The sequence below is a fragment of the Gallus gallus genome, chromosome 1 (assembly GCF_016699485.2).
Source record: "Gallus gallus isolate bGalGal1 chromosome 1, bGalGal1.mat.broiler.GRCg7b, whole genome shotgun sequence".
NCBI classification, from domain to species: domain Eukaryota; kingdom Metazoa; phylum Chordata; class Aves; order Galliformes; family Phasianidae; genus Gallus; species Gallus gallus.
Window position 1 is genome coordinate 34,844,490 of NC_052532.1, and position 21,095 is coordinate 34,865,584.

General features: G+C 44.3%; 1 protein-coding gene across 6 annotated transcripts in view; it reads right to left on the reverse strand.

Moving 5' to 3' along the window:
• Window positions 1–19,660, reverse strand: part of GRIP1 (glutamate receptor interacting protein 1) — a 307,109-nt gene extending 287,449 nt beyond the window's left edge. For all 6 annotated transcript variants that reach the window (XM_040666870.2, XM_040666825.2, XM_040666832.2 and 3 more), the window contains exon 1: window positions 19,552–19,660. In XM_040666870.2, the coding sequence (XP_040522804.1) occupies window positions 19,552–19,606 (55 nt within the window). In that variant the 5' untranslated portion in view covers window positions 19,607–19,660. The remainder of the gene's footprint in view (window positions 1–19,551) is intronic.
• Window positions 19,661–21,095: the final 1,435 nt, after the last annotated feature.

The following is a 21,095-nucleotide window of genomic DNA, read 5'->3' on the forward strand; positions in this document are numbered from 1 at the left end:
TTTCCCCCCATTAGATAGCTTTCTCCTTGAAGGCTAAAAGTAAGAATACCTTGATTTTTTTTTCATGGAAGTTTGCCTTCTTAACATTGTTGAATATTAAGAGGGGGCTCTTCTTGGAAGAAAGGGTTTGACCCCTTACCACGTAGGAAAAAAATCCACAGGCTGTAGAATTTGTATCAGCTGATCTCATTCTCTGTGTTATCTCTCTAGCAGAGCAAAAATAAGCTTTTAGCCACTTGGTAGGAACTGTTTCCCAATGTAACTCTTTCATTATTAGTACTGCCTAACACTGCAGCTGCTACTTGCAACTCACTGCACAGGATTTCAGCAGGTATCTGCTTCTTTGCCAGATCTTAACTGGACTGAAATCTGTACTAATTGTTTGCCTGTAGGCGACTGCTGTTCCTACCAGCTCCATTTCAAGCAAACAGGTCAGTTGTTTGGGAGGATTTTATTATACTTGAAATGTGAGTAAACTTGCAGTCCTGTTTTTCAGAATATCCAAAGCCTTTTCTTTAGAGTATTCTCCTATTTCCTTGCTTCAAGGTAAGCACTCCAAATTTCACACCACAAATGCATTACGGAAGGTTACCCAAATTTAACTACAGTATCAGAGCAATCACAGTGCAAGCAATTTGGATATGTTAACTGAAAATAATTTAGCACGTTAGTTTCTCAGGGATCTTACACATGCCAATGAGCATCTCTCCAGTGCAGCCCCCGTCCCTCACCCCCAGCTGCCCCTCCCCTGACACAGCTCCATGCCATTCTCAGGCCCTGTCGCTGTCACAGAGCAGAGCTCAGCGCCGCCCCTCCGCTCCCTGTGAGGAGCTGCAGCCGCCATGAGGCCTCCCCTCAGCTCCTCTGCTCTGCGCTGAGCACACCCAGGGACCTCAGCTGCCCCTCATCCATCTCGCCCTCCAAACCCTTCACTATCTTTGTAGAGCACATTACATATCTTTTTATGGAACATTATTAAACTTTTTAATTCTTTACTGTCCAACTCTGATAACCCTTTTTTAACATCCGAGTAATGACCTCAGGAAAATGCCGGAAGACAGCTAGACCTGTGACAACCAGCAATATGAAAGGCAGCAGCACTGTCCGACCAGGCACCAGCTCCCAATGAGGACACCTCAAGCACAAAGGCCTCCACACAGGACCTTTCTGAATGACTTCTGTCTTTGCTTTCCAGGAGACCGAGCCCAACACAGGAAGCTATTTCACCACAGCTCCTTACCACTACGTGGAAAACCCCTTTCTACAAGGACTTACTGAAAATGGAAGCTAACTGCCACACCAAGCAGTTGCTACCAGTCACAGTGGTAAGCATTGCAAATTCTGACTTCCTACTAGGAGAATTTATGGAACAGTCCAACACCTCAGGTACTTTAAGTCCACAGCTTACACAAGGAACTATGACAGAAACAAACTGATTTTTTTTTAATTGTACAGACGATGGTACGAAAAAGCTCAAACAACAGCTAATGAACTTCATATCTTTATCAAGTCTAAACACTAGTCCATGAACTACTGGCTTCTCTTATTCTGGGGTAAAAGGAGGGAGAAGGTTTGGACTTTTAACTCCAGAATCTAAACACAACGGTTTATCCGTGTTTAAGTTTCTGACAATGTTAAAAGCAACATTACCCTGTGAAATATTTATGCAATCCAAAACTGATTCTCAAGCATCCCTAAGTCCTTAAGGCACATATGTTCCCTTTCAATCACTGAAAATATTCATCCCTTTCCAATCTTAAGAAAGGTATTTCAGTCTGTCTTTGCTATACATAGGAAAGCACAATTGCAAACACAGGGTGGCCTGAAAGAAGTTATTCAAACTCAGTCATGCCAAGGAATACAGTCTTAAGAACCATGCATGTTTCTGGGACAAAACAACTCTACCCTAGGGACCTTGCCAGGTAAGTACCTTAAGGCAGTGTGCATATGTGGAAGACTGCACAGTTGCAAGTATAAGGCAGACTACAGAGCTCTGAATGGTAGACCTTAACATCACACAGATTAAGGCACTGAGCAAGATGCCTACCAAAACTCAAACTTGCCTTTACACACGCTAAAACAAATCACTGTAAAGAAGGGAGGTTATTAGGATAAAACTCAGCATGTCTCAGGACTCTGGAAAGCTTTATCAGCTGTGTCGTCCTTCTGTGGAGCACCAGCATCACTCAGACACTTTAAATGAAAAATAATACATAACTTTCTAGGTCTTGCCTAAATCCATAGTCCTGCATACATGAACTTCCAATGCACAAAAACTAATGCACTGGGGCATCATTCTACCCAGGCAATGGATGGGAATCAGCACTTCCCCTTTCACCACTTATGACATTAGCACCTGACAAAAATTCATTAGCTATATTTAACTACTGAGTTGGCATCACTTAAAATTGAGACCGGGGATACCTAACATTTGGGTTAAACAACAGAACTTGGTTAAATTCTGGACAGTCCAGCAATAAACATTTTAATAAGGCTTGGACAGCAGCTGAGAGCCAACTGCTGACTACACCTGCCCACACACCCTGACACAATCCTGCTGAGTGTGGGAGTGTGTGCCTGGAGCATTCTTATAATTGTTTTGAGGACCATTTTGCAGTGATTTATGGCACAGCAGTGATTCACGTACCACAGGTTGAATAACACTAAGCAAAATGACCTTTTCAGTCACTTTTTGGAATTTTTTCTCCTGATTTTATGTAGATGCAGCAGTCTGCCCATACACTCACAAACTGTTGTATCTGTAGGGAAAAAAGTCATAAGATAGATATGCAACTTATTTAGCTTGTCTTGACTGTCAATATCATTTAAAAATGCATGTTTAAAATAGGTAACTCAGTAACAAGGAAGACTTGAAAAAACAAGAGGGATAGAGAGAATAAAAAGAATAGATGAGAGAAAAAAGGCAGAAAGGTTCAGACAGCTTTTGCTATTCTGAAGCAGGAAGGAAAAAGGATGGAAAATCCCCTGGATGAGAAATCTCATGCACCAAAATCTCATCAGGAAAAAAAAGAGAAACAAGAAAAAAAAAAAACCTTTGTGACATCTTAATCAACAGCTCAAACTGTTCAGGAAGCTTTGTAGCTACTGCTGGAAACTCCTCCTTGCTGGGTGCTAGCTACAAGACCAGTGCTCCTTCCCTGCTACATTGCTGAAACAGAGGTCTCTGCCCAGCGCTGCCAAGCACAATCCTTAGGGCTACAAACCAGGCCAGGTAGGAAACCATCTGCAAAATAAAACCAAAATACACGCAAGCCACTAAATTAATAAATTAATTATTTCCATAAATAATTACTCACAAAACAAGTTCAACTTTTAATACTGTGGTTGCTGCAGGGTTTCCACCCTGCTGCTCTAAGGCAGTGCAGGAACTTTCAAGGCAGGAAGGACCACTGCCAGAGGAGCTCAGCTCTGTCCACCACTGAACACAACATTTTGCATAGCAGTTAACCTCCAGACAAGGATAAAAAAAAAAGAGGCTAAAATATCTCCAGGATTTCTGAGCTCTCTGATACATGGGAAGAAATCCTTCCCACCTTTCCTGCCTCCACCTCTCACTCATTTTCTCAACAGTCAAGTTAACTGACTGTAATGACATTAAGATATAGGAATAGTAAATCTACTTTTCATCCCACAGGAAGAAAAACAAATTTTTTTAGCCTAAATGATAAGAAAAATACTAGGTGACAAAAATAAATTACAGCCTTCAATCTCAAGATAAAAAGTTAAGAGTTCAAACACAGGCAGGCATATGAAACACAGCAAGGGGAAAACAAAAATATGGAGAGAGATGGTCAGCCTTATCAGTGATTTAACTGAATTCAAAGAAACATTTGTGGACAAAGTCAGACTCAGTAACTCCAGTTTTCATCGGTTCACGTGAACCAGGAAGGCCTAATAATGGCTTTAACTAGGAAAGAGTCATCTTTAAGAGAGAATACAGAGAAATATTAAGAATCAACATGAAAGACGGATGACTGACGAGATTAAAATACTTCCTGGTCATGTAAAAGTATTAAAGGATAATGAAGACAAGAGCTACATGCTAACGAGAGCAGTGAAGAGCTCTGCTCAAAGAAGAGCAGTGGTCCAAAAGCAGGTGAGGGGATAGGTTTGTGAACAGTGGGATGGAGGACTGCAGAAGTACAACAGAGGTGCATTTGGACCTGCAACTGTGCCCTGGGCTCCAGTCCCCCAGCTTCAGAAAACACATCAGCTATACAGGTGTGAGCAAAGGCTGAGCAATGGGTCCAGCATGCCTCTCTGTAAAGAGCACAGGGCAGCAGTGACAAACAAAGGTGAGGACACACCGAAGTGAATAACCTCTGGCTTGGGAATGGTCAACAGATAATTCATCAGAATTACCAACTAACAACTTGAACACTTTCTTCACACAATACAGAATTAGATACTAAATTTAATTCCCACACATATCTGCACAGCAGACTACAGGCATTTATAGGCATGACAAACACACTCACTTTATAACAATAAGAAATAAAATATTAGATGCTTCAAATGCAATACAGTTTCTGGAATTTCAGGGCAATATTACAGAGGTTATTGCCTTGAAGCACCAAAAACAGACATGGTCACAGATAGAGCAGATCAGAAGGATTTTTGCCCGAATGAATATGGAAAGCGAAGTGTTTCTGTCAGTGTTATTCTCTCTCTCCCCTCTCTTAAAAAAAAAATAATGAAAATAAAAAATCAATGTGTTGCAATAGTTGGAGATTGCTAAAGGAAATAAACGACACGTTATGAAGCTGTTGAAGAAAGATAGAAATGTATAAAGACTTAAAGGTTAACATAACACATGAGAATATGAAATACTACAGATGAGCCAAGGTTTCAATTAGGGTTACCTATGCCACTGTAAAAAAAAAAAATCATTGTATGGTTTTTGTTTTGTTTTTTTAAATACTTTCTGATCACTCTGAAAGTAATCCGTCCTATGGAAACTACAGGATACAAAGAGCACAGTAACACTATTTGATAGAGCAAATTCTCAGCTACAAAACACTATTTTTCAACACAGTCATGAACATTAGCTGTGCAGTTTCCATCAGCGATGAACAAGAGCCTGAGTGCTGCGCTTGTAATCATTGGCACCGCCAGAGGAGGTGCCCCACTGTCACTACTGCTGAAATGCACCATCCACTGCTCCTCTGTGCTCATATCCATCATTTGGTCTACAGAAATATTCAGCAAGCATCACTGAATGTCAATGGGTACCATTTTTCCACATGGAGAAACTTAATGCTACACCTTTGATCCATCCACACTTCCATGTCAGACACCATTGTGTCAGAGTGCCCCTCTGCTGCAATCTGTCACAAGGAAACAACACTGAATGGGGTATTGGTGGGAAGGTTCAGCATCTACTGCTGTACCACCAACAGCCGCCTCTGACAACACGGGCCAACATAATAAAATAGGAGGCAGTACTTCTGGAGCAGCCCTTGCAATATAGCTAAAAATTATCAAATGTCAAAATAATATATTGAGACGATGTTTATTCAAATGCTTCACAACAACAGCAGAAAAAACGGTGGAATTGCAGGAGAAATAATTAAAGCTCTTTCAAACAATTTCCCCCCATGCATTTTTGCTGATTCCCGGGTTTAAATAACCTAATTTGAATTTTAGTGAATAAAAGTTAGAAACGCTTTTTCAGAAAAAGTCATATTCTGAATCTCAAACCGCGTTTTTAAAGTCTGTACTGTGTATATAGAAGGCAGATGAAGAAAACACCAGAGCTTTAAGTCGTGCTTTTCTCTCCTCAAAGTGACATTTTGTGGCTATTTCCTGCAACGGGCAAATATTAGCTCCTATCTTTGCATACTGTAGCACAATCGCTATTCACTGTATAACTTTTTTGCAATTTTATTTTTGCCCTTTTTTTCCTTCCCTTTTTTAATAAAAACGTGTTATGAGGAAACATTATTCTATCTGGAATTCTTTCTTCTGCCAATTTAATAAGGCTTCTGCCCGTTTGCCTATTTGTATTTTTCACTGAGCCTAGACTTTGCCTTGAAGATCCAGATTCTCCCCATAGCTTCCCTAATTCACAGCAACCTTGAAAGATCACAAAAAATGATTAATTATATAGAAGTACATTCCAAAGTCAGCTTTAGAAGGAAGCAGAATATAGCTGAACACAGAGCCTCATGTAAAAAAAAATATTTGCTTTGCTTTGTTATACCAGGTGATACACACAGCGTAAGGAAAGCTGAAAGGTGGTCATGTGGAAAGAAGATAGAAGCTATCCAGGTCAGAGAGAAAACAAATGGCAAATGCTTTGCATTACACAGTACTGGGGAAGCAGCTGAGATAAGTACATCAGCATCAATACAACAGCCCCAGAAGCTCAGTAAAGCATAAGTATTAAGAAAAAAAATCAGCTCTGAAACCTGAAGGTGCTTCAAACCTCAGAAAATGTTTCCAGTGTAGTTCCATTCAATATAGATGGCCAGCAAGAGGAAGGGGTAAACGTGACCAGCCACATCCACCACTTGCAGACAGACTTGGTACTATTCTTCTGCATTTGTTGGTGTTCCCTGCCATTCACATCTCAGGATAAATTCAAGAGATTTCTACATGAAGAAAGACCAACAAAAAAGGCTCCTCCACCTCTTCTGTGCACCTGGACTCGTAGATGATCAGCAGCCACACTCTGCAATAGCAGATCATAAGCTTGCTCTTGGAAGATCAAATAAGCAAAAGTGCTTTTGTTCTTGTCTGCATTTTATGCAGCACCTCAGTTCAAGGGGAAAGATGACTTCATTATGAAAAAAATAACTCACCCCCCTCCTAGATTGGGCATTAATGTTCAAAAGATGTTCCTTGAGGAGTGTCTTTTTTTCAGGGAATCCTTCAACAAACACACTGAGATGCGCCAGTAGAGCAGGGAAGTAGCACACACAAACAAATCTGCATATGCTTTAATGACTTACACACCAATAAGCCTCAGCACTGCAATGTTGAACTCTGTTTAGAGACAAATGTACAAGAATGTTCTGTTATTGAGAATATTATTTGTCTAATTGACTTGAAAGTTACGCAACACTGGAACAGGTTTAGTGTCATATTGCAGAACAACGTTGTTTTTACTCAGCCTTTTTATTATTCAGCTTCCTTCACATATACTGCAGAAATGCACAGTTTCCATTTTATATTGGCCGTTGGCTCCTGAGGATGAGCACATGGATTTGCAACTCTTGCGATGCATTTCATTCACACAAACACATCTTCTTGCCCAGAACAAATGCCTCTTTTTTTCTCTAGCCATATTTTCTAATCAGCTATTAAAGAGTAATCTTGTAGCATTTCTGTGTATAGAAACAACTACAGCTTGCGTAAGGGCTCTACAGACTTGAGGAACAAGGCATGGGAGAGTTCAAACTGCAAAGCAGACATCTGCTTATCTGCTGTGTTGTTATAACAACCATCCCTCTGACTCAATATTCTTACAAAAAGCCCAACACCCACCTGGCTGTAGCAGAGGAAGTTTATTAATGATGGCCAACACTGAAACACGCCAATGAACATAAAGTTGCCTCTCATGTGGACAGAGCAGAGAACATCAAGATTTATCTGGGAGTATTTTATGACTTCCTTTGAAAATGTAATATTTCCATTATTACTTAGATTTCAGCAACACATCCCAGGTGGGAAAATAATTTCAAAGCAGTCAATATATCAAAAAGTTCACAAAAATAGAGAGACTGGAATGCATAGACAAAGTAGCAAGCGTTACCCAAAACCATATGTATTTTCCTACCTAAGAATTAAGGTGCGAGGCACAAAATAGCATCACTGCTATTCCTCCTCCAAACTTCTTTCAAGGACAATTCACACCAACAGCCCCACAGTATTTAAATCCTTCTTTCTCAAGATGTTATCCTCTCATTCCTTTGGATGCTTTTGGAGTCTCACCTGGGATTAAATATGCAAAAATGGCAGCTGTCCCAAATGCCAACAGCTTGGATAGATGGATGACATGAACAGAAAGTTCTCACCTATTTTAACCACAATGCTACACTATTCCGTAAATGGATCGCTTCTGCTTCAAGGGCTATTTTATTTAAACAAGAAAAGGGAAAAAACGTGTTTTTTGGAATCCACAGACGGAAGATAAGCTTGGGAAAAAAAAAAAACATCCTTCAGCATCTTTACCCTGCCAAAGATTTTTCCTCCTCCTTTGGTACGTAACAGCCTTTTTGTGATGATGAATCAGGCAACTCCAAAAACACACTTGGATCTCAGAGCTGTTCTCATCAATAGCATGTGCTACTTTGGGTGGTAGAGCTGCTGGCTCTGAGCATACCTTTTTGCCTATTACTTGTATTCATGATGAGACATCTTTTCAATGAATGGAAAACATGTTTTTCGCCATAAAGAAATGAAGAAAGTATCTTACTGTTATTGTTAAACACATTTAACTTCGCTTCCAACAAATATGAAAAATAAGCAAAGGAATAGCACCAAAGAAATACATATTTTATATATTCAACAGGAAAAAACACTTTGAATCAAAAAGAGAAAAATTATGACATTTGATATCTCTTCTCTGGCTCCTTCTCCCACAAAACAGATACTGGCATTAGTATCGCAAGAATGATCTTTAATTAAACAAAATAAAGAGTTTCCTTTTATAATTAGCCTTTGATCCAGTTAAGCATATAACTTATGAGCCTAAATTTAAGCACTTTGACTTCAAAAGCATTATCCATTCTCAAGTATCATCCACTTAACTGGCAAAGGTTTCAGTGGCCTTGACTTAAAGATCTTTCTACAACTGGCATCATATGAATTGGTTCCATGTGCATCACCCATTCAAACAGTTAAAGCCCAGCAATTTCCCAAGTGTTGTGATCTGATCCAGAAAACCACGTATTTTTAAATACTTTGCTGGATGAAGGAGTTTGTGCAGGACAGATTACTGACTCAATCCTCCTATGTGCCTACTCTGATGATAAACATCTCTCTGACAAATTACCAGTCCATGACAAATTTTTGTTTTTCTTTTAGTCCTTGGTGTGCTATTGAGGCAAAACACTATCACAAAACACAGCTTCAGAACAATTTCAGGAACAGAACTTCACCTATGCTCCTTTGTCCATAGAGCGTGCCACAGAGGATGTATTTTAAATGAAATCGAAATGCATATCTTTGACATTGCAGACCATGAAATGCGTGTAGCTTTACAACCCCGTGTATCATAATTGCACAGAAACAATCAAGAAAGCAATATAAAAAATTCACAGAACCGCATAAAATCCAAAGTTCGCATTTAGAACATTCAAAAGTTTCACATGAACACACTGAATGAAACCGTGTGAAACAACACAACAGCAACAAAGAGTGATGGAAGAGGAAGGAAACGTCCAAACTCGCCTAATGTACATTATAAGCTGGGAAAAAAAGACAAATTAAGTTGCTGGTTTTTTTTTTTCAGATGACCTGGAACTCCACAAATCAACTACAAGGATGTTTCCTATACTTAAGCCATCTTCCCAAGGAGGTCACCATAAGATACTAAGTGGTGCTTCTTTAACATGTCTCAAGTTACTTAACAAAAAAGAAAATATGTGTATAGGAGTACAAGCCACAGCTTGCCTATCGCTCCGCTCTTCGACAACAGCAGAAAATATAATATAGGGCCAGCAGGTGAACCTTCTTTTCACTTGGTTTGAAAAATTTATACTGAATGGCAGAGTGTAATTCATCTGAAAATTAAGGCTCTTTTCATATTTAAGCGTTCTAAAAAGCATGAATCAGTTCACACTAAATATTTAAACAAATAGCAGTGAACACATCTAAAATGCACCTAAGCAGAACGATGAGCTAATACAATATATAGCATCCCCGTTGAGATTTTTGTTTGCTTTTAATGTTTTATTTCTTTAAACAAATGCAGGTATGGATGTGTGCCTAAATTTGTGGACACAGAATGTCCTCCGGCAGATGAGAAATTTCAAACATCTTTAGGGTTAGTACACTCAAATAAGGCATAGGAAATAAGAGAGACTGTAAGAAGAGCCAGAATCAGCACATCATTTTTCTCAACATTAGTAATGACAGAAAACCCTGGGAACACTAAAACCAAATAATATTCAAATAAATGGAGTATGAAAGTTAAGTTACAAGATGTATTCGTTCAGTAAGATCACACACAAGGAAACTCACCAGCCATGTTTTAACACTGTGTGCTTGAAGCATGACGAAGGGGTTGGCTTGGGCTTTTTGCTACTAAGAGCATCCCTGAGTCCAGTAAGTTATTGACTCACAAGAGCTACAACTATAAGGCTCCTGAATTAGCCTTGTGTCATCCATTTTATTCTTTCATTTCCACAGACCTCTCTCCCCTCTCCATACAGATGCACACACCCCAGCTCAAAGCATTTCATCAACTGCTTCACTTATAATATGCAAATCCTGCAAGTTTATCAGGCTCCTTCACATTTTGCAAACAGCCCTAGTAAGAGGTGAAGTTAAAAGCACTGCAAATTAGCATTTCAGAATATGTTTCTGTAACAGAGGAGATTCCTTTCTACCAAAGATCCACCAAATCTATGACATACATAGAAACTCTCTACAACAAAACTTGGTTAAAACCCATTTCTCATTTACTGTTCATTTGGCTTGGAAAGGTTATAATCAAATATATATATATATATATATATATATATATATTGAATAACTTACAGGCATATTCCTCACAAAATAGGAAACTTTAACATCAGTTATTTTGGAAAGGCTCTATGCCCAAATCTCACCACATTCAAAGACAGTAGAATGATTACAAAAACACCAGAGACATAAAAACAAGAAAGAATAAAGCTGGCAGAAATATATGTGAACAAGGCAACATATTTTTGGGCAGTAGCTTTCCCTAACTTTGCAGAAGAGACCTTGGACTAATAAACGGCCTCTGCTAGCAAACACAAGGGCTCAGTACATTTGCTGGCACAAGTAAATTAACCTCCAGAATACAGCAGTCTCATCCACTCAGCAGGCACTGAATCTCACTCCCCAGAGTATTCTCTGTGTGACTACCACTGTAGTTTCTGCCCAGCAGTTGTATAAATAACCCACTCCTATCTCAAAAACAACACAAATACTTCATTGTTTGTCATTGAACTTAATTTTTTTTTGTCTGAGTAGCACACTGGTCTGTTAATTCCACTGGAGCCTTATCTCAGAATTAGGTCCCAATACTGTCATAATGACAGAGGCACAAGCGAGGACAACATCCTGCCAGTTAGCAATGTTTTAGAGATCAGTTTGGAGATTGCAAGGGATAGAAGGGAGCTTGATGCAATTTACTTATCGAAACCATCCTGGCCTAGATCAGATGCCAAAACACACCTCTGGCAGCTCTGATCTCATCACTGATCTTTGGTGAATGGGAGCTAGCAGCAGTGCTGAAAGACAAAACAGTGCTGTAAGCTCATCTTTCCAACAGTACAAAGGACACTGTATTCACACCACAAAGACAATAACCCAAATAGAAAAATATAATCTAAGAAGTCCGCAGGTGTGTTACTCGCATGTTAATAAAAGTTTTCCAAGAGCCCTCCCATTAGCAAACCCTGAAACACTGCCGCTCTGAGCCACACAGTCACTGCTCACAGGGACCCAACGCTCCTTCCTTCTTGCTGCCTACGTTATCCCACAAGCATTGTCAACCACTGCAGGATTTGCACACAGGCAGTAGCTGTTGCTGGAATAGCTACTGTTATCCATTTGTTTGCTTGAAAAAGAAAAGAAACAACAACCAAATAACCCAGGACATTCTTACGAGCATTCTCCTGCTGTGGAAGAGGCTAGACAAGCTTCAGACTATGGAATACCAGGACTTCGTTGCAGGCAACTGCAGAAAACCTGACAGTATTTCCGTCTTGCTTGCATAGAAACAAAAAGCTCAAAGGGAAAACTTATCTCTGATTTCATATAATCACAGATTATCCCGAGTTGGAAGGGACCCATATGGATCATTTGGCTCACCTCAACACATGCTCCTGTCACCACTACGTTCTTCCTCACTTTGTTAAACGTGTGTGTGTTCGCTTTAATTCACACTTCAGAGTGTGGGGACAGAAAGATCCTACCCTGCTGTACATTCACCTAGCATGATGCTTCTTAAGGAAGAAAGCACTGCACTGCATAGCGCAGCTCATTAACCCAAAGGAAGCCTTTTCTGCAGTCAATTATGCTATTTTAAGAGCCAAACTTCAGTGAGACAACTCCAAAATGTCTGTGGGATCCCGATACGTAAGGAGGGAAGTAAAACTATTAAAATACCCTCGGCGGCTCTTCCTGCACAGTAGCAAAATCTTCACAATGGTGATTTTCAGTGATAATAAGAAATGAAAGAACGTTGCTGCCCTGCACAAAACAGATGGAGGTTGTGTCAGTCATGCCTGTCCTTCTCAATTCCTGCAGTAATTGTCAAAGAAAAAAAAAAAAAGGGAACAACATTCCATGTGAAATATCATCAGTCTCCTTCATTCTAATGTCCTCTTATAATATTTTAACAGTAAGCAAAGAATTTTGCACCACACTGCACCTAATTGGTAATGTAGAATTAGTGAAAAAGCAGAAATAGCACCAAAAATGACTTAAAAAAGCATTAGCTCATCAGCTTAATTCAGAGCCATAAAACCTGGCTGCCCGCACTATAGGACAAGCCAGAACAGTTTGTGTTGCCCAGCTACTCAGTACAGCTTGTGCCAATGGGAAGAGAAAGGAAAAAAATCAGTAAGGTGACACAGTAATCAAGATTATTTGCATCCAACATAAATGGTACCAACATAATCCAACACAAATGAATTTCACAGGGCAGCACACTCAACTTGCCAAACTTAAATACTGAGCAGGCGATCCCAATTGTCCCCACACAGGATGCTGGCACATCTCATTAGTCTGTTTTTGCACAGTCAGGACAGATGGTGCTCTGACATTTCAACGGACATAAATACAAATGACTTAGGAAGAACATTCAAGCAACACTGAATTTCATAGGCATGACCCTAAGACCCTGTGCTGACTCAGTGCGCCCTTTTCTTTTTTTTGTAGGGATCAGATATGAGCAATTTAGAGAATGTGGACAATCAAGGCGTGCCTACTGCAGCCACATGAGTAACTTGTTCCTTATGGATCCTCTTGACTGTTCCTTATGGATAACCATGAATATTGGTAGTTCAGTCAGTTGTAAATCATATAAAAAACAAACAACAGTGAAGTTAAGTAGGTATGTGCTGAGATTCAAGGAAAGTTGTCTGCTTCTGAATTACTGCGGGAACACAAACTGTGCTTTAGGTTCCACTTCCCTGTGAAGTATGAGCGCACAGGAAATTCTTTCATCAAGAAGTCGTGTTTAGAGCTGACGCTCTTTACAGCTCACAGACACCTGCAAAAGCAACTGCGCCCATTATCGACAAACACTGTTAGTGCTTCCAATTGTACATGTTGCTGTTCTTTGAGGGAAGCTGGAGCGTTTGCTACCACATCAATAAATCATTACTCATTGCTAGCAAATTCCCAGACCAAATCTAATTCTCCATTTTTAATGAACATGAGCAAAAACTGTTTTGCTCTTGTAAAAAATAAAAATAAAAATGCAGCCAGTATATCACAGTATGTCACATCTTTTTTTCTGTATAGGGAAAAACCCGCTTATGATCCAGACACAGTAGATGGTCATCTCCCAGCATTCACAAAAGACTGCATCTTCATGAAGATTCTGAAAGTTACTGAATTATTTTAACACTTCAGATCATAAAATGCTGTTAATGTGGCTGTGCAGATCACCAGAGATATAAATGGTTTTTGCTTATTCTCCATTCCTTTCATGCTAAAAGGACGCAGGGGAGCAATCACTGCCTCTTTCTCATCCCTGTGTCTTGGTCCCAGCTGGTTGTGAGAAGGAATGAAGAAAACAACGCAGTGTCTGCGTCCTCTGCGTGCTGAGTGTCACCTTATCCTACTCAGCCAGAGCAGTAAGTGACCTTCCTCATTGTTCAGGCTATCAAGTGAACAAAGACCAGCTGTACAAGATTCATTTGACTTCTGATCTGACTTTCTGGGAGGCACATGACACACTGCGGTGGTCTCACCCTCATGTGCAGATGAGCTCCACCACATTGCTCTCTCACTGCCTCTCCTCAAAGGAGAAGGGTGAGAAAACACGATGGAAGAGGGCTCAAGGGTTGAGATAAGGACAGGAACATTGCTCACCAAGTATTGTCACGGACAAAACAGGCTCAGCACAGAGAGATTAACGCAATTTGTTTCCTGTTAACAACTCGATACAGCACTGAGAACTAGAAGCAAGCAAAAAACTTCCCCCATCCACCTCTTCTTCGTCTTTCCCTCAAGCAGTGCAGGGGAACAGTGAGCACCGGTTGTAGTCAGCCCATAGCACTTTGTATCTGCCTCTCCTCCACGGTCACTCTGCCCCTGCTCCACAAGTCCCCTCCCACGGGATGCCGTCCTTCCCGAACCGATCCTGTGTGCGTTTCCCACAGGCTGCAGCTCTCCCAGCGCTGCTCCGGCACGGCTCTGTACCCCGGGGCCCGCCCTTCAGGCACTGACCCGCACGGGTCCCCACGTGCGGCAGCTCCCCGGCCTTCCCGCCCCACCGCGGGCCCCTCCCCACGGGCTGCAGCTCCGGCCCGGGCCGCTGCTGCCGGGTATCCATGAGCTGCGGCCTTCAGGCCGCATCCACGGCTGCCCCGCGGGCTCCTCCGCGGCCGCACGCGGGGATCAGCTCGGCGCGGTGCCCGCGGGCTGCAGGGGCACGGCCCGCTCCTCCGTGCGCCTCTCCTGGGCTGCAGGGAGCTGCTGCTCCGCGCCCGGAGCGCCTCCTGCCCTCACATCTCTCTCCTCTCCCCCAGCTGCTGTTGCACAGCAGTTACTCCGTTCCTTCAGCCTGCTCTCTCGGAGCACACCCAGCGCCGCTCAGAGCTCAGCTCCGGCTGCGGCAGGGCCGTGTTGGAGCGGCTGGAACTGCTGTGATCTGATGTGATCCGATGTGGGGCAGTGCCGGGCTCTGCTCAGAGGACACACCTGCAGGCCCCAGCTACCAAAACCCTCCCCGCGTAAACCCAGTGCACACATATGAGACAACAGATAAAGAAACACAGAAAGCCTCCGAACAAGGCTTCCAGTCCCAATTTTCCCAACATTCCAAAGTTTACACATCAGCCAACCGACTGCAAGCACCAGGTCTTCAGCTTGCTTTCTTCAGCATCTCAGATCCCACTTAGGCCCGAGAAGGATGAGATCCCTCTTACCTTATTAGGCCTCAGCTTACAGACAATGAACAGCTATCCTCATCCTTTTGTGTTAAAATATATAAGCTAATATTTTTTTTAACTTGCATCCAGAAAGAGCATGAAGCACATGCCCTGCTGAAGCAGCCTCATTTGATCGGATGTAAATTGCCAAGCCACAATAACACAATTAAGTCCAATAATGGGACTGTATCTCTCACTTATCTGAGAAACTGATTCTCTCCCTGCTTAAAATAAGCAGACAAGCTCACACAACAGTGAGCTCAGAGACAGACATACATTGTCACAACATCTTCCATGAGAGCACACTGGCTTTGTATTTGAGGCAGGATTCACAAAGTAATGTGTCTTCCTTAATCCTTGAGTGCAGGGTTTTAAAATGTTTCCCCTAAAACGTTTCCTAAATTTCAACTTATTTCCCTGACCAAAAGAAATTAAGAGGGATAAATGGATGAGCAGGAAATAAAAAATGCAGTCCTTCCTTCATCCTCAAAAAAAACTGTGCTGAGAACAGAAGCAGAACATCTACGGAGGGCATATTAGATTTAAATAATAATAATAACCTGGTTTTATCATCAAGATCAAAGTATATACTTAGCTGCATTCTTGTAATTAATAACCACGTACATTAAGGGATCCCAAGCAGCCCCTCAGTGAACACACAAAATATGCAAATCTTATTTTCCGTACTCCTGTCAAACTTGATCAGCTATAAGGCTGAATCGGGAGTTCCATAAAATACCTTCATTTAACTTGACTGGAAGGGATAATGAGCAAAATTAACTCTGGGAACATTTTTCTTCTCAAAGTACGTGCTCAGATGTCACCTCAAGGAGCGTTTGAGGTGGTTTATAACAGGATTAGATTGGCGTCAAATAAAAAGAAATCCTATTGTGCCATCTTTTGAGAGCTGCAGAAGATGGGGGTGGCACATGCCACGTTGGTCTCCTTCACTCAGGACGTCGATTTTTGCCAAGGTGAACTGACAGCGTTGACCACTTCTCCGTTATACCATTTTAGTACAACCGGCCCATTTCCATTAGCAAAATTCTTGTTTGGTCAAGTTTTTGGATAGCCTCCATTTCAGCGCAGGACTTGAAGGAACTACAACGAAGGGCTGAGCAAAGGGCTTTTCGAGGCAAGCATTCAACACAGAAGAGAAGCTCTGAAGCGAGGAAGGGGCAAACAAGGATAGTGATACACTAAAATAACCCTGCTTAGAGCACACCCAGCACACCCGTGCAGCGGTATCACTGTTTCCAATATCCTGACAGCTCTTCCCATAAAAATAATGAAGTTTCACAGACATTTTGTTGAGCAACACGCAGCTGCAGCAGTGCCCGTGCCATGTTTCTGATGCACTAGGTGACACAGTAGCCATCCGAAATGTTCCCAAAGCAATGCTGCGTTGGTTTGGATGGAGACAAAACATCAGTACCAAGGGAGCCTTCCATTCCACAGTGCCATTGGGATACACCTAACTCTGAGGTCTCCACACAGGCGCTCTAGCAAACCCACCCACCTCTCAGCCCCCATCACTGCCCTCCCTCCCACAGCTAGGGCCAGGGGCACAGGCAGCTCTATACGGACACATATGCAGCAAGCACAGCTCCTAAGATAGGGCTGAAAGGAGGACAGTGAATTCTGAAGAAGTGTCTGGGGAAAGACGGTCACTACAAATTGGTTGTGCCCACAGCCAACCTCTCCTTCCCCCTTCTCCCACCACTTCCAGCACCCACTCCTTTTCTGGTTCCATCCTGCTGCTACAATATCTAGACCTGCACATGAAATTAAGGCTGTACACTAACATTGTAATGACAGAGAAGATGCATGTGGACAGCGGATACAATGAAGCTGAGACTGAAGAGAAGAGCAGCGAAGACACAGGGATGAACCGAGATGATTAAACTACTCACTAGTTCACCGCTCTTCCCCCCCCCCTCCTCGCTTCACTGGCACTGAGCTGACAGAGGGGTGCTGGGCTGTGTGAAGCACTGCCACTGTCCTACTGGCATTTGCAGGGTACCATACAGATGAGCTCCTTGCACTGAAGGAAAACGCTGCTTAAACAGCCAGGCTGCATGTACATCAGCCCAAAAAAATGCACGTGCACAAAGCAGTTCTTATACATTATTGAATAAAAATATTCTACGTATGGATTATTATTCAATATCCACCAGAACCTGGCACGGATAAATGGGTACTTCATATCCCATATACCACTGTGCTTGCATGTGACATTCTATAACGTAAACTGCATGTGTTTTATATCCAGTGCTACTCCATAGGTAAATCAGAGAATATTGCAAGACGGACGCAATGTTTGTTTAAAACAACAGCACTGACATTCACAAAAGTCTCTGCCAGCACAACAGAAGTGCTCTGCAGAGCATCGGAATGGAAATATTTTCCAGAAACAGCAGAGGGGGATGTTAGCACAACTGGCTCTGAACCAGAATTTAACCGTATCTGTAATTGCCTTTTAACTCAATGCCATGCTAAACTTCTACATTAGCTAAAGATACACCGTCAATTCATTACTGCACTGGCCGCTTTTCTGGCTAGTTTGAAAGCTTTATTTCATCTATCCTTTATGCCCAAGGACAGTTAAATTCGGTGCTGATTAACAATTTGGACCATTTAATATTTTTTTTTAGTCTAAAGAAGAAGAGTTCCCGTAACTGGAGCCCTGCTCAGTTATTAGCTAAACTACAACAGTGTGCAGTGAAACACTTCAGGAAGTAATCATTTACTTCGGGTGCAGAAGAGCTCTTATATTTGCACAGTGGAAACACAGCGACGAGAAGCATCACAGTGATAACGTTACTGTAATACAAATCTATCCGCTTCCAAACTGAAAAGGAAAGATTAAATAAACATATTAATAGACAGGGATGGTTAACAAATCAGTGTTCTGACCGGCACCAGACCCATCAAAGCCTTGACCACCGCTCGCTTCCAGCACAGACGAGCCTGCATGGCACAGCTCACGACACAGCCTTTATGCAGAGCGAAAGGAGAAAATCTTCCCCATTTCTGACGTACCCAGATTAGACCCTTTTTAAAGTTTCCCCATCTGTAAAAGCGTCTGATCCATTCTGACAACTGCCTTCTATCCTATTGCTGCGATTCCCCAGCTGCACAGACATTCCTGACGTGAAGACGTTCAACCTCACATTTCAGTAACGATCGCATTTTCTAAGGAGAGAGACAAAACACAGCTTCTGGCAGGCGAGATACCTGCTCCTACCTCACTTACTATTTTTATTACGTCATATGTTTGCCAGCAGCCGCCCCTTAAGGCAGGGATTACAGCAAGGAGCAGGGCACAGCTCCGAGGCAGTCCACCTCCAGTGCAGTAGCACACCACTTCCACAGAGCAAACCAAACATCCTCTTTTTTGGGTTTTTTTTTTTGGTCAATTTCTGTTCCTAGCAGGACAGCTTTCTCTCCAATAAGGCAGCAGACAAAAAATGACTGTCCTACTTCACGGCTTCACGCGCTGCCATGGAACGTGAGGGTTTGAGGCAGGTGGAAGAGGATGGGCAGACCTGGAAGTTCCCACACGTAGGCGCACCGGCCCTTTTCCCTCTGACTTAGATAGACCCAAAAGCAGTGCCACGATAACCTCCGGCGGTATAAGCCCTCTTTGTGGGGAGGACCGAGTCACCTTTTCGTTAGTGCAAACAGAACGCTTGCTGTGAGCGGCGCCCAGGAACACACAGCCAGGGCTGGGAGACCCGAGGCTGTCCCTCGGCAGCCGCCCGTCCGGGGGCGGCTCACGGGGACCCCCAGCAGTCCCCGGGGACGCGCGGAAGGCACGGCCCCTTTCCCCGAAAGCAGAGGCGGGGAGCCCGCCGCGCCCGGGCGCCGCTCCACGGGGGCGGGCGGGGGTCGCTGCCCCACGCCGGGAAGTTCCACGAAGTCGCTGAGGGTGCCGCAGCCTCCTCCGCGCGGCTCACCCAGGAGCCCGGCTCGGGGCCGGCGGCGGACAAAAGTTAGTTGCCACCAGCGGAGCGGGGCGGCTCGGCGCGGCGCCCATCCAGCCCTGACCCCCCGCCGCCGCCACCGCCCCCGGCGCCGCTCTCCTTCCGCCGCCGCCGAGCCCTCGGGAGGCGCGGGGCCGCCCATCCAGCGCCGGGAGCGGGCACCGCCGGCACAGCAGCAGCAGCAGCAGCCCCCCGCCCGCCTGCCCGCCCTCCTCCCTTCCTCCCTTTCCCCGGGCGCTCACCTCGCTCCTGCTCGGCTTGCAGGCAGATGGGGATGTTCTTCTTCCAGCCCGGCATGGCTCCGCGCGTGCTGCTCAGTGCGGCGGGGCGCTCATGGCAGGGCGCGGCGGCGACCCGCGCTGGGCGGCGGGAGGCGGGGGGAAGCGGGGCTCGGGCGGGCAGCGCGGAGGGGCGGCGGCCTCGCGGGGGGGAGGGGAGGCGGCGGAGCCTGAGGGACGCCGAGCGGGGCGGGCTCCCCCCGGTTCAGCCGGGGACAGGCGAGGGGCGAGCGGAGGAGGGATTGTGGGAGGGGGAGGCGCGGAGGGACGCCGGCCCCGGCGGCCGGCTGCGCAATGGAGGGCGCCGCGGGCGGCCCCCGGCAGGTGGGGCGGGGCGGGCGCCGCCAGGTGCGGGCCGGGCCGCGGAGAGCCGTTCAACCCAGGGCGGGCGGCTCCGCACCGCGGCCTCTGCCCCGCAGCCCCGCCCCGCTGGGCCGGGGGCGTCCGGCTGGGCCCCGCCGGGCGGGGTCGGAACGGCTACGCTGCTCCATCTTGTCACTTGTTGAAGGGACCGAGGGGCTGCGGCCCTCGGGGCTCCCAAAATGTCGGGTGCCCCGTGCCCTGCCTGGCCTCTCTCGCCTTGGCCCTGGTAACGCCGTACCGACGGGCTCACGCCGTGCCCTGCGTCGTGGTTTCTCTCTTTACACGTGGAAACGAGGGGTTAAAGCGTGCGGGACCCCACTGAGCGGGACCGGCCCCAAAAAGAAGGGAGGTTCTGCCGTGCTCCAGTCCCTGCTGCAGCCCGCTCCTCTCAGCATCCTCACCTGAAGGCCTCAGGTCTCACAAACAAAATTGTTCTTACACAGCCCTGACCTAAGAGCAGACCAGTGCTCCAGCAATTAAATATCCCACTCATATTTTACCAAAAATAACATTAAATTATTAAAAGAAGCCAACCCTATAAAGTGTCGGGTTTGACTTTTACTCTAAAATAATGACAGCAATATAAGTGATGCCTAATTATTTTTTTTTTCCAAGGCACTTGTGGGGATAGATGGCTGTATCTGCTTCACTGTGCCTAGCAGTTACGTCCTGATTCTTTTCTGCGGCAATCTCCTCACATTCATAGAAATTATGCAATTTTACATGGTCTAACAGCCATTCGTGAGTCCTTCATCTTGATATGGAGGGTTTCCCAGCTTTAACTTCTGCTGCGAACATAATGAGTTTCCTGACACAGCATTTTTCCACATTGACTTGGTGCCATGCCTCAAGCAGGATGTGCTCCTTGACACCACAAATGCCCCTTGGAATCACAGAATCGTAAAGGTTGGAAAAGACTACTAAGGTCATCTGGTTCAACCATCAACCCACCACCACCATGCTCGCTAACCATGTCCCTCAGTGTTGCATCTCCACATTTCTTGAACACCTTCAGGGATGGTGACTCAGCCACCCCCCTGGGCAGCCTGTGCCAATGCCTCACCTCTTCTTCTGAGAAGACATTTTTCCTGATATCCAACCTGAACCTCCTCTGGCACAACTTAATGCCATTACCTCTCGTTCTA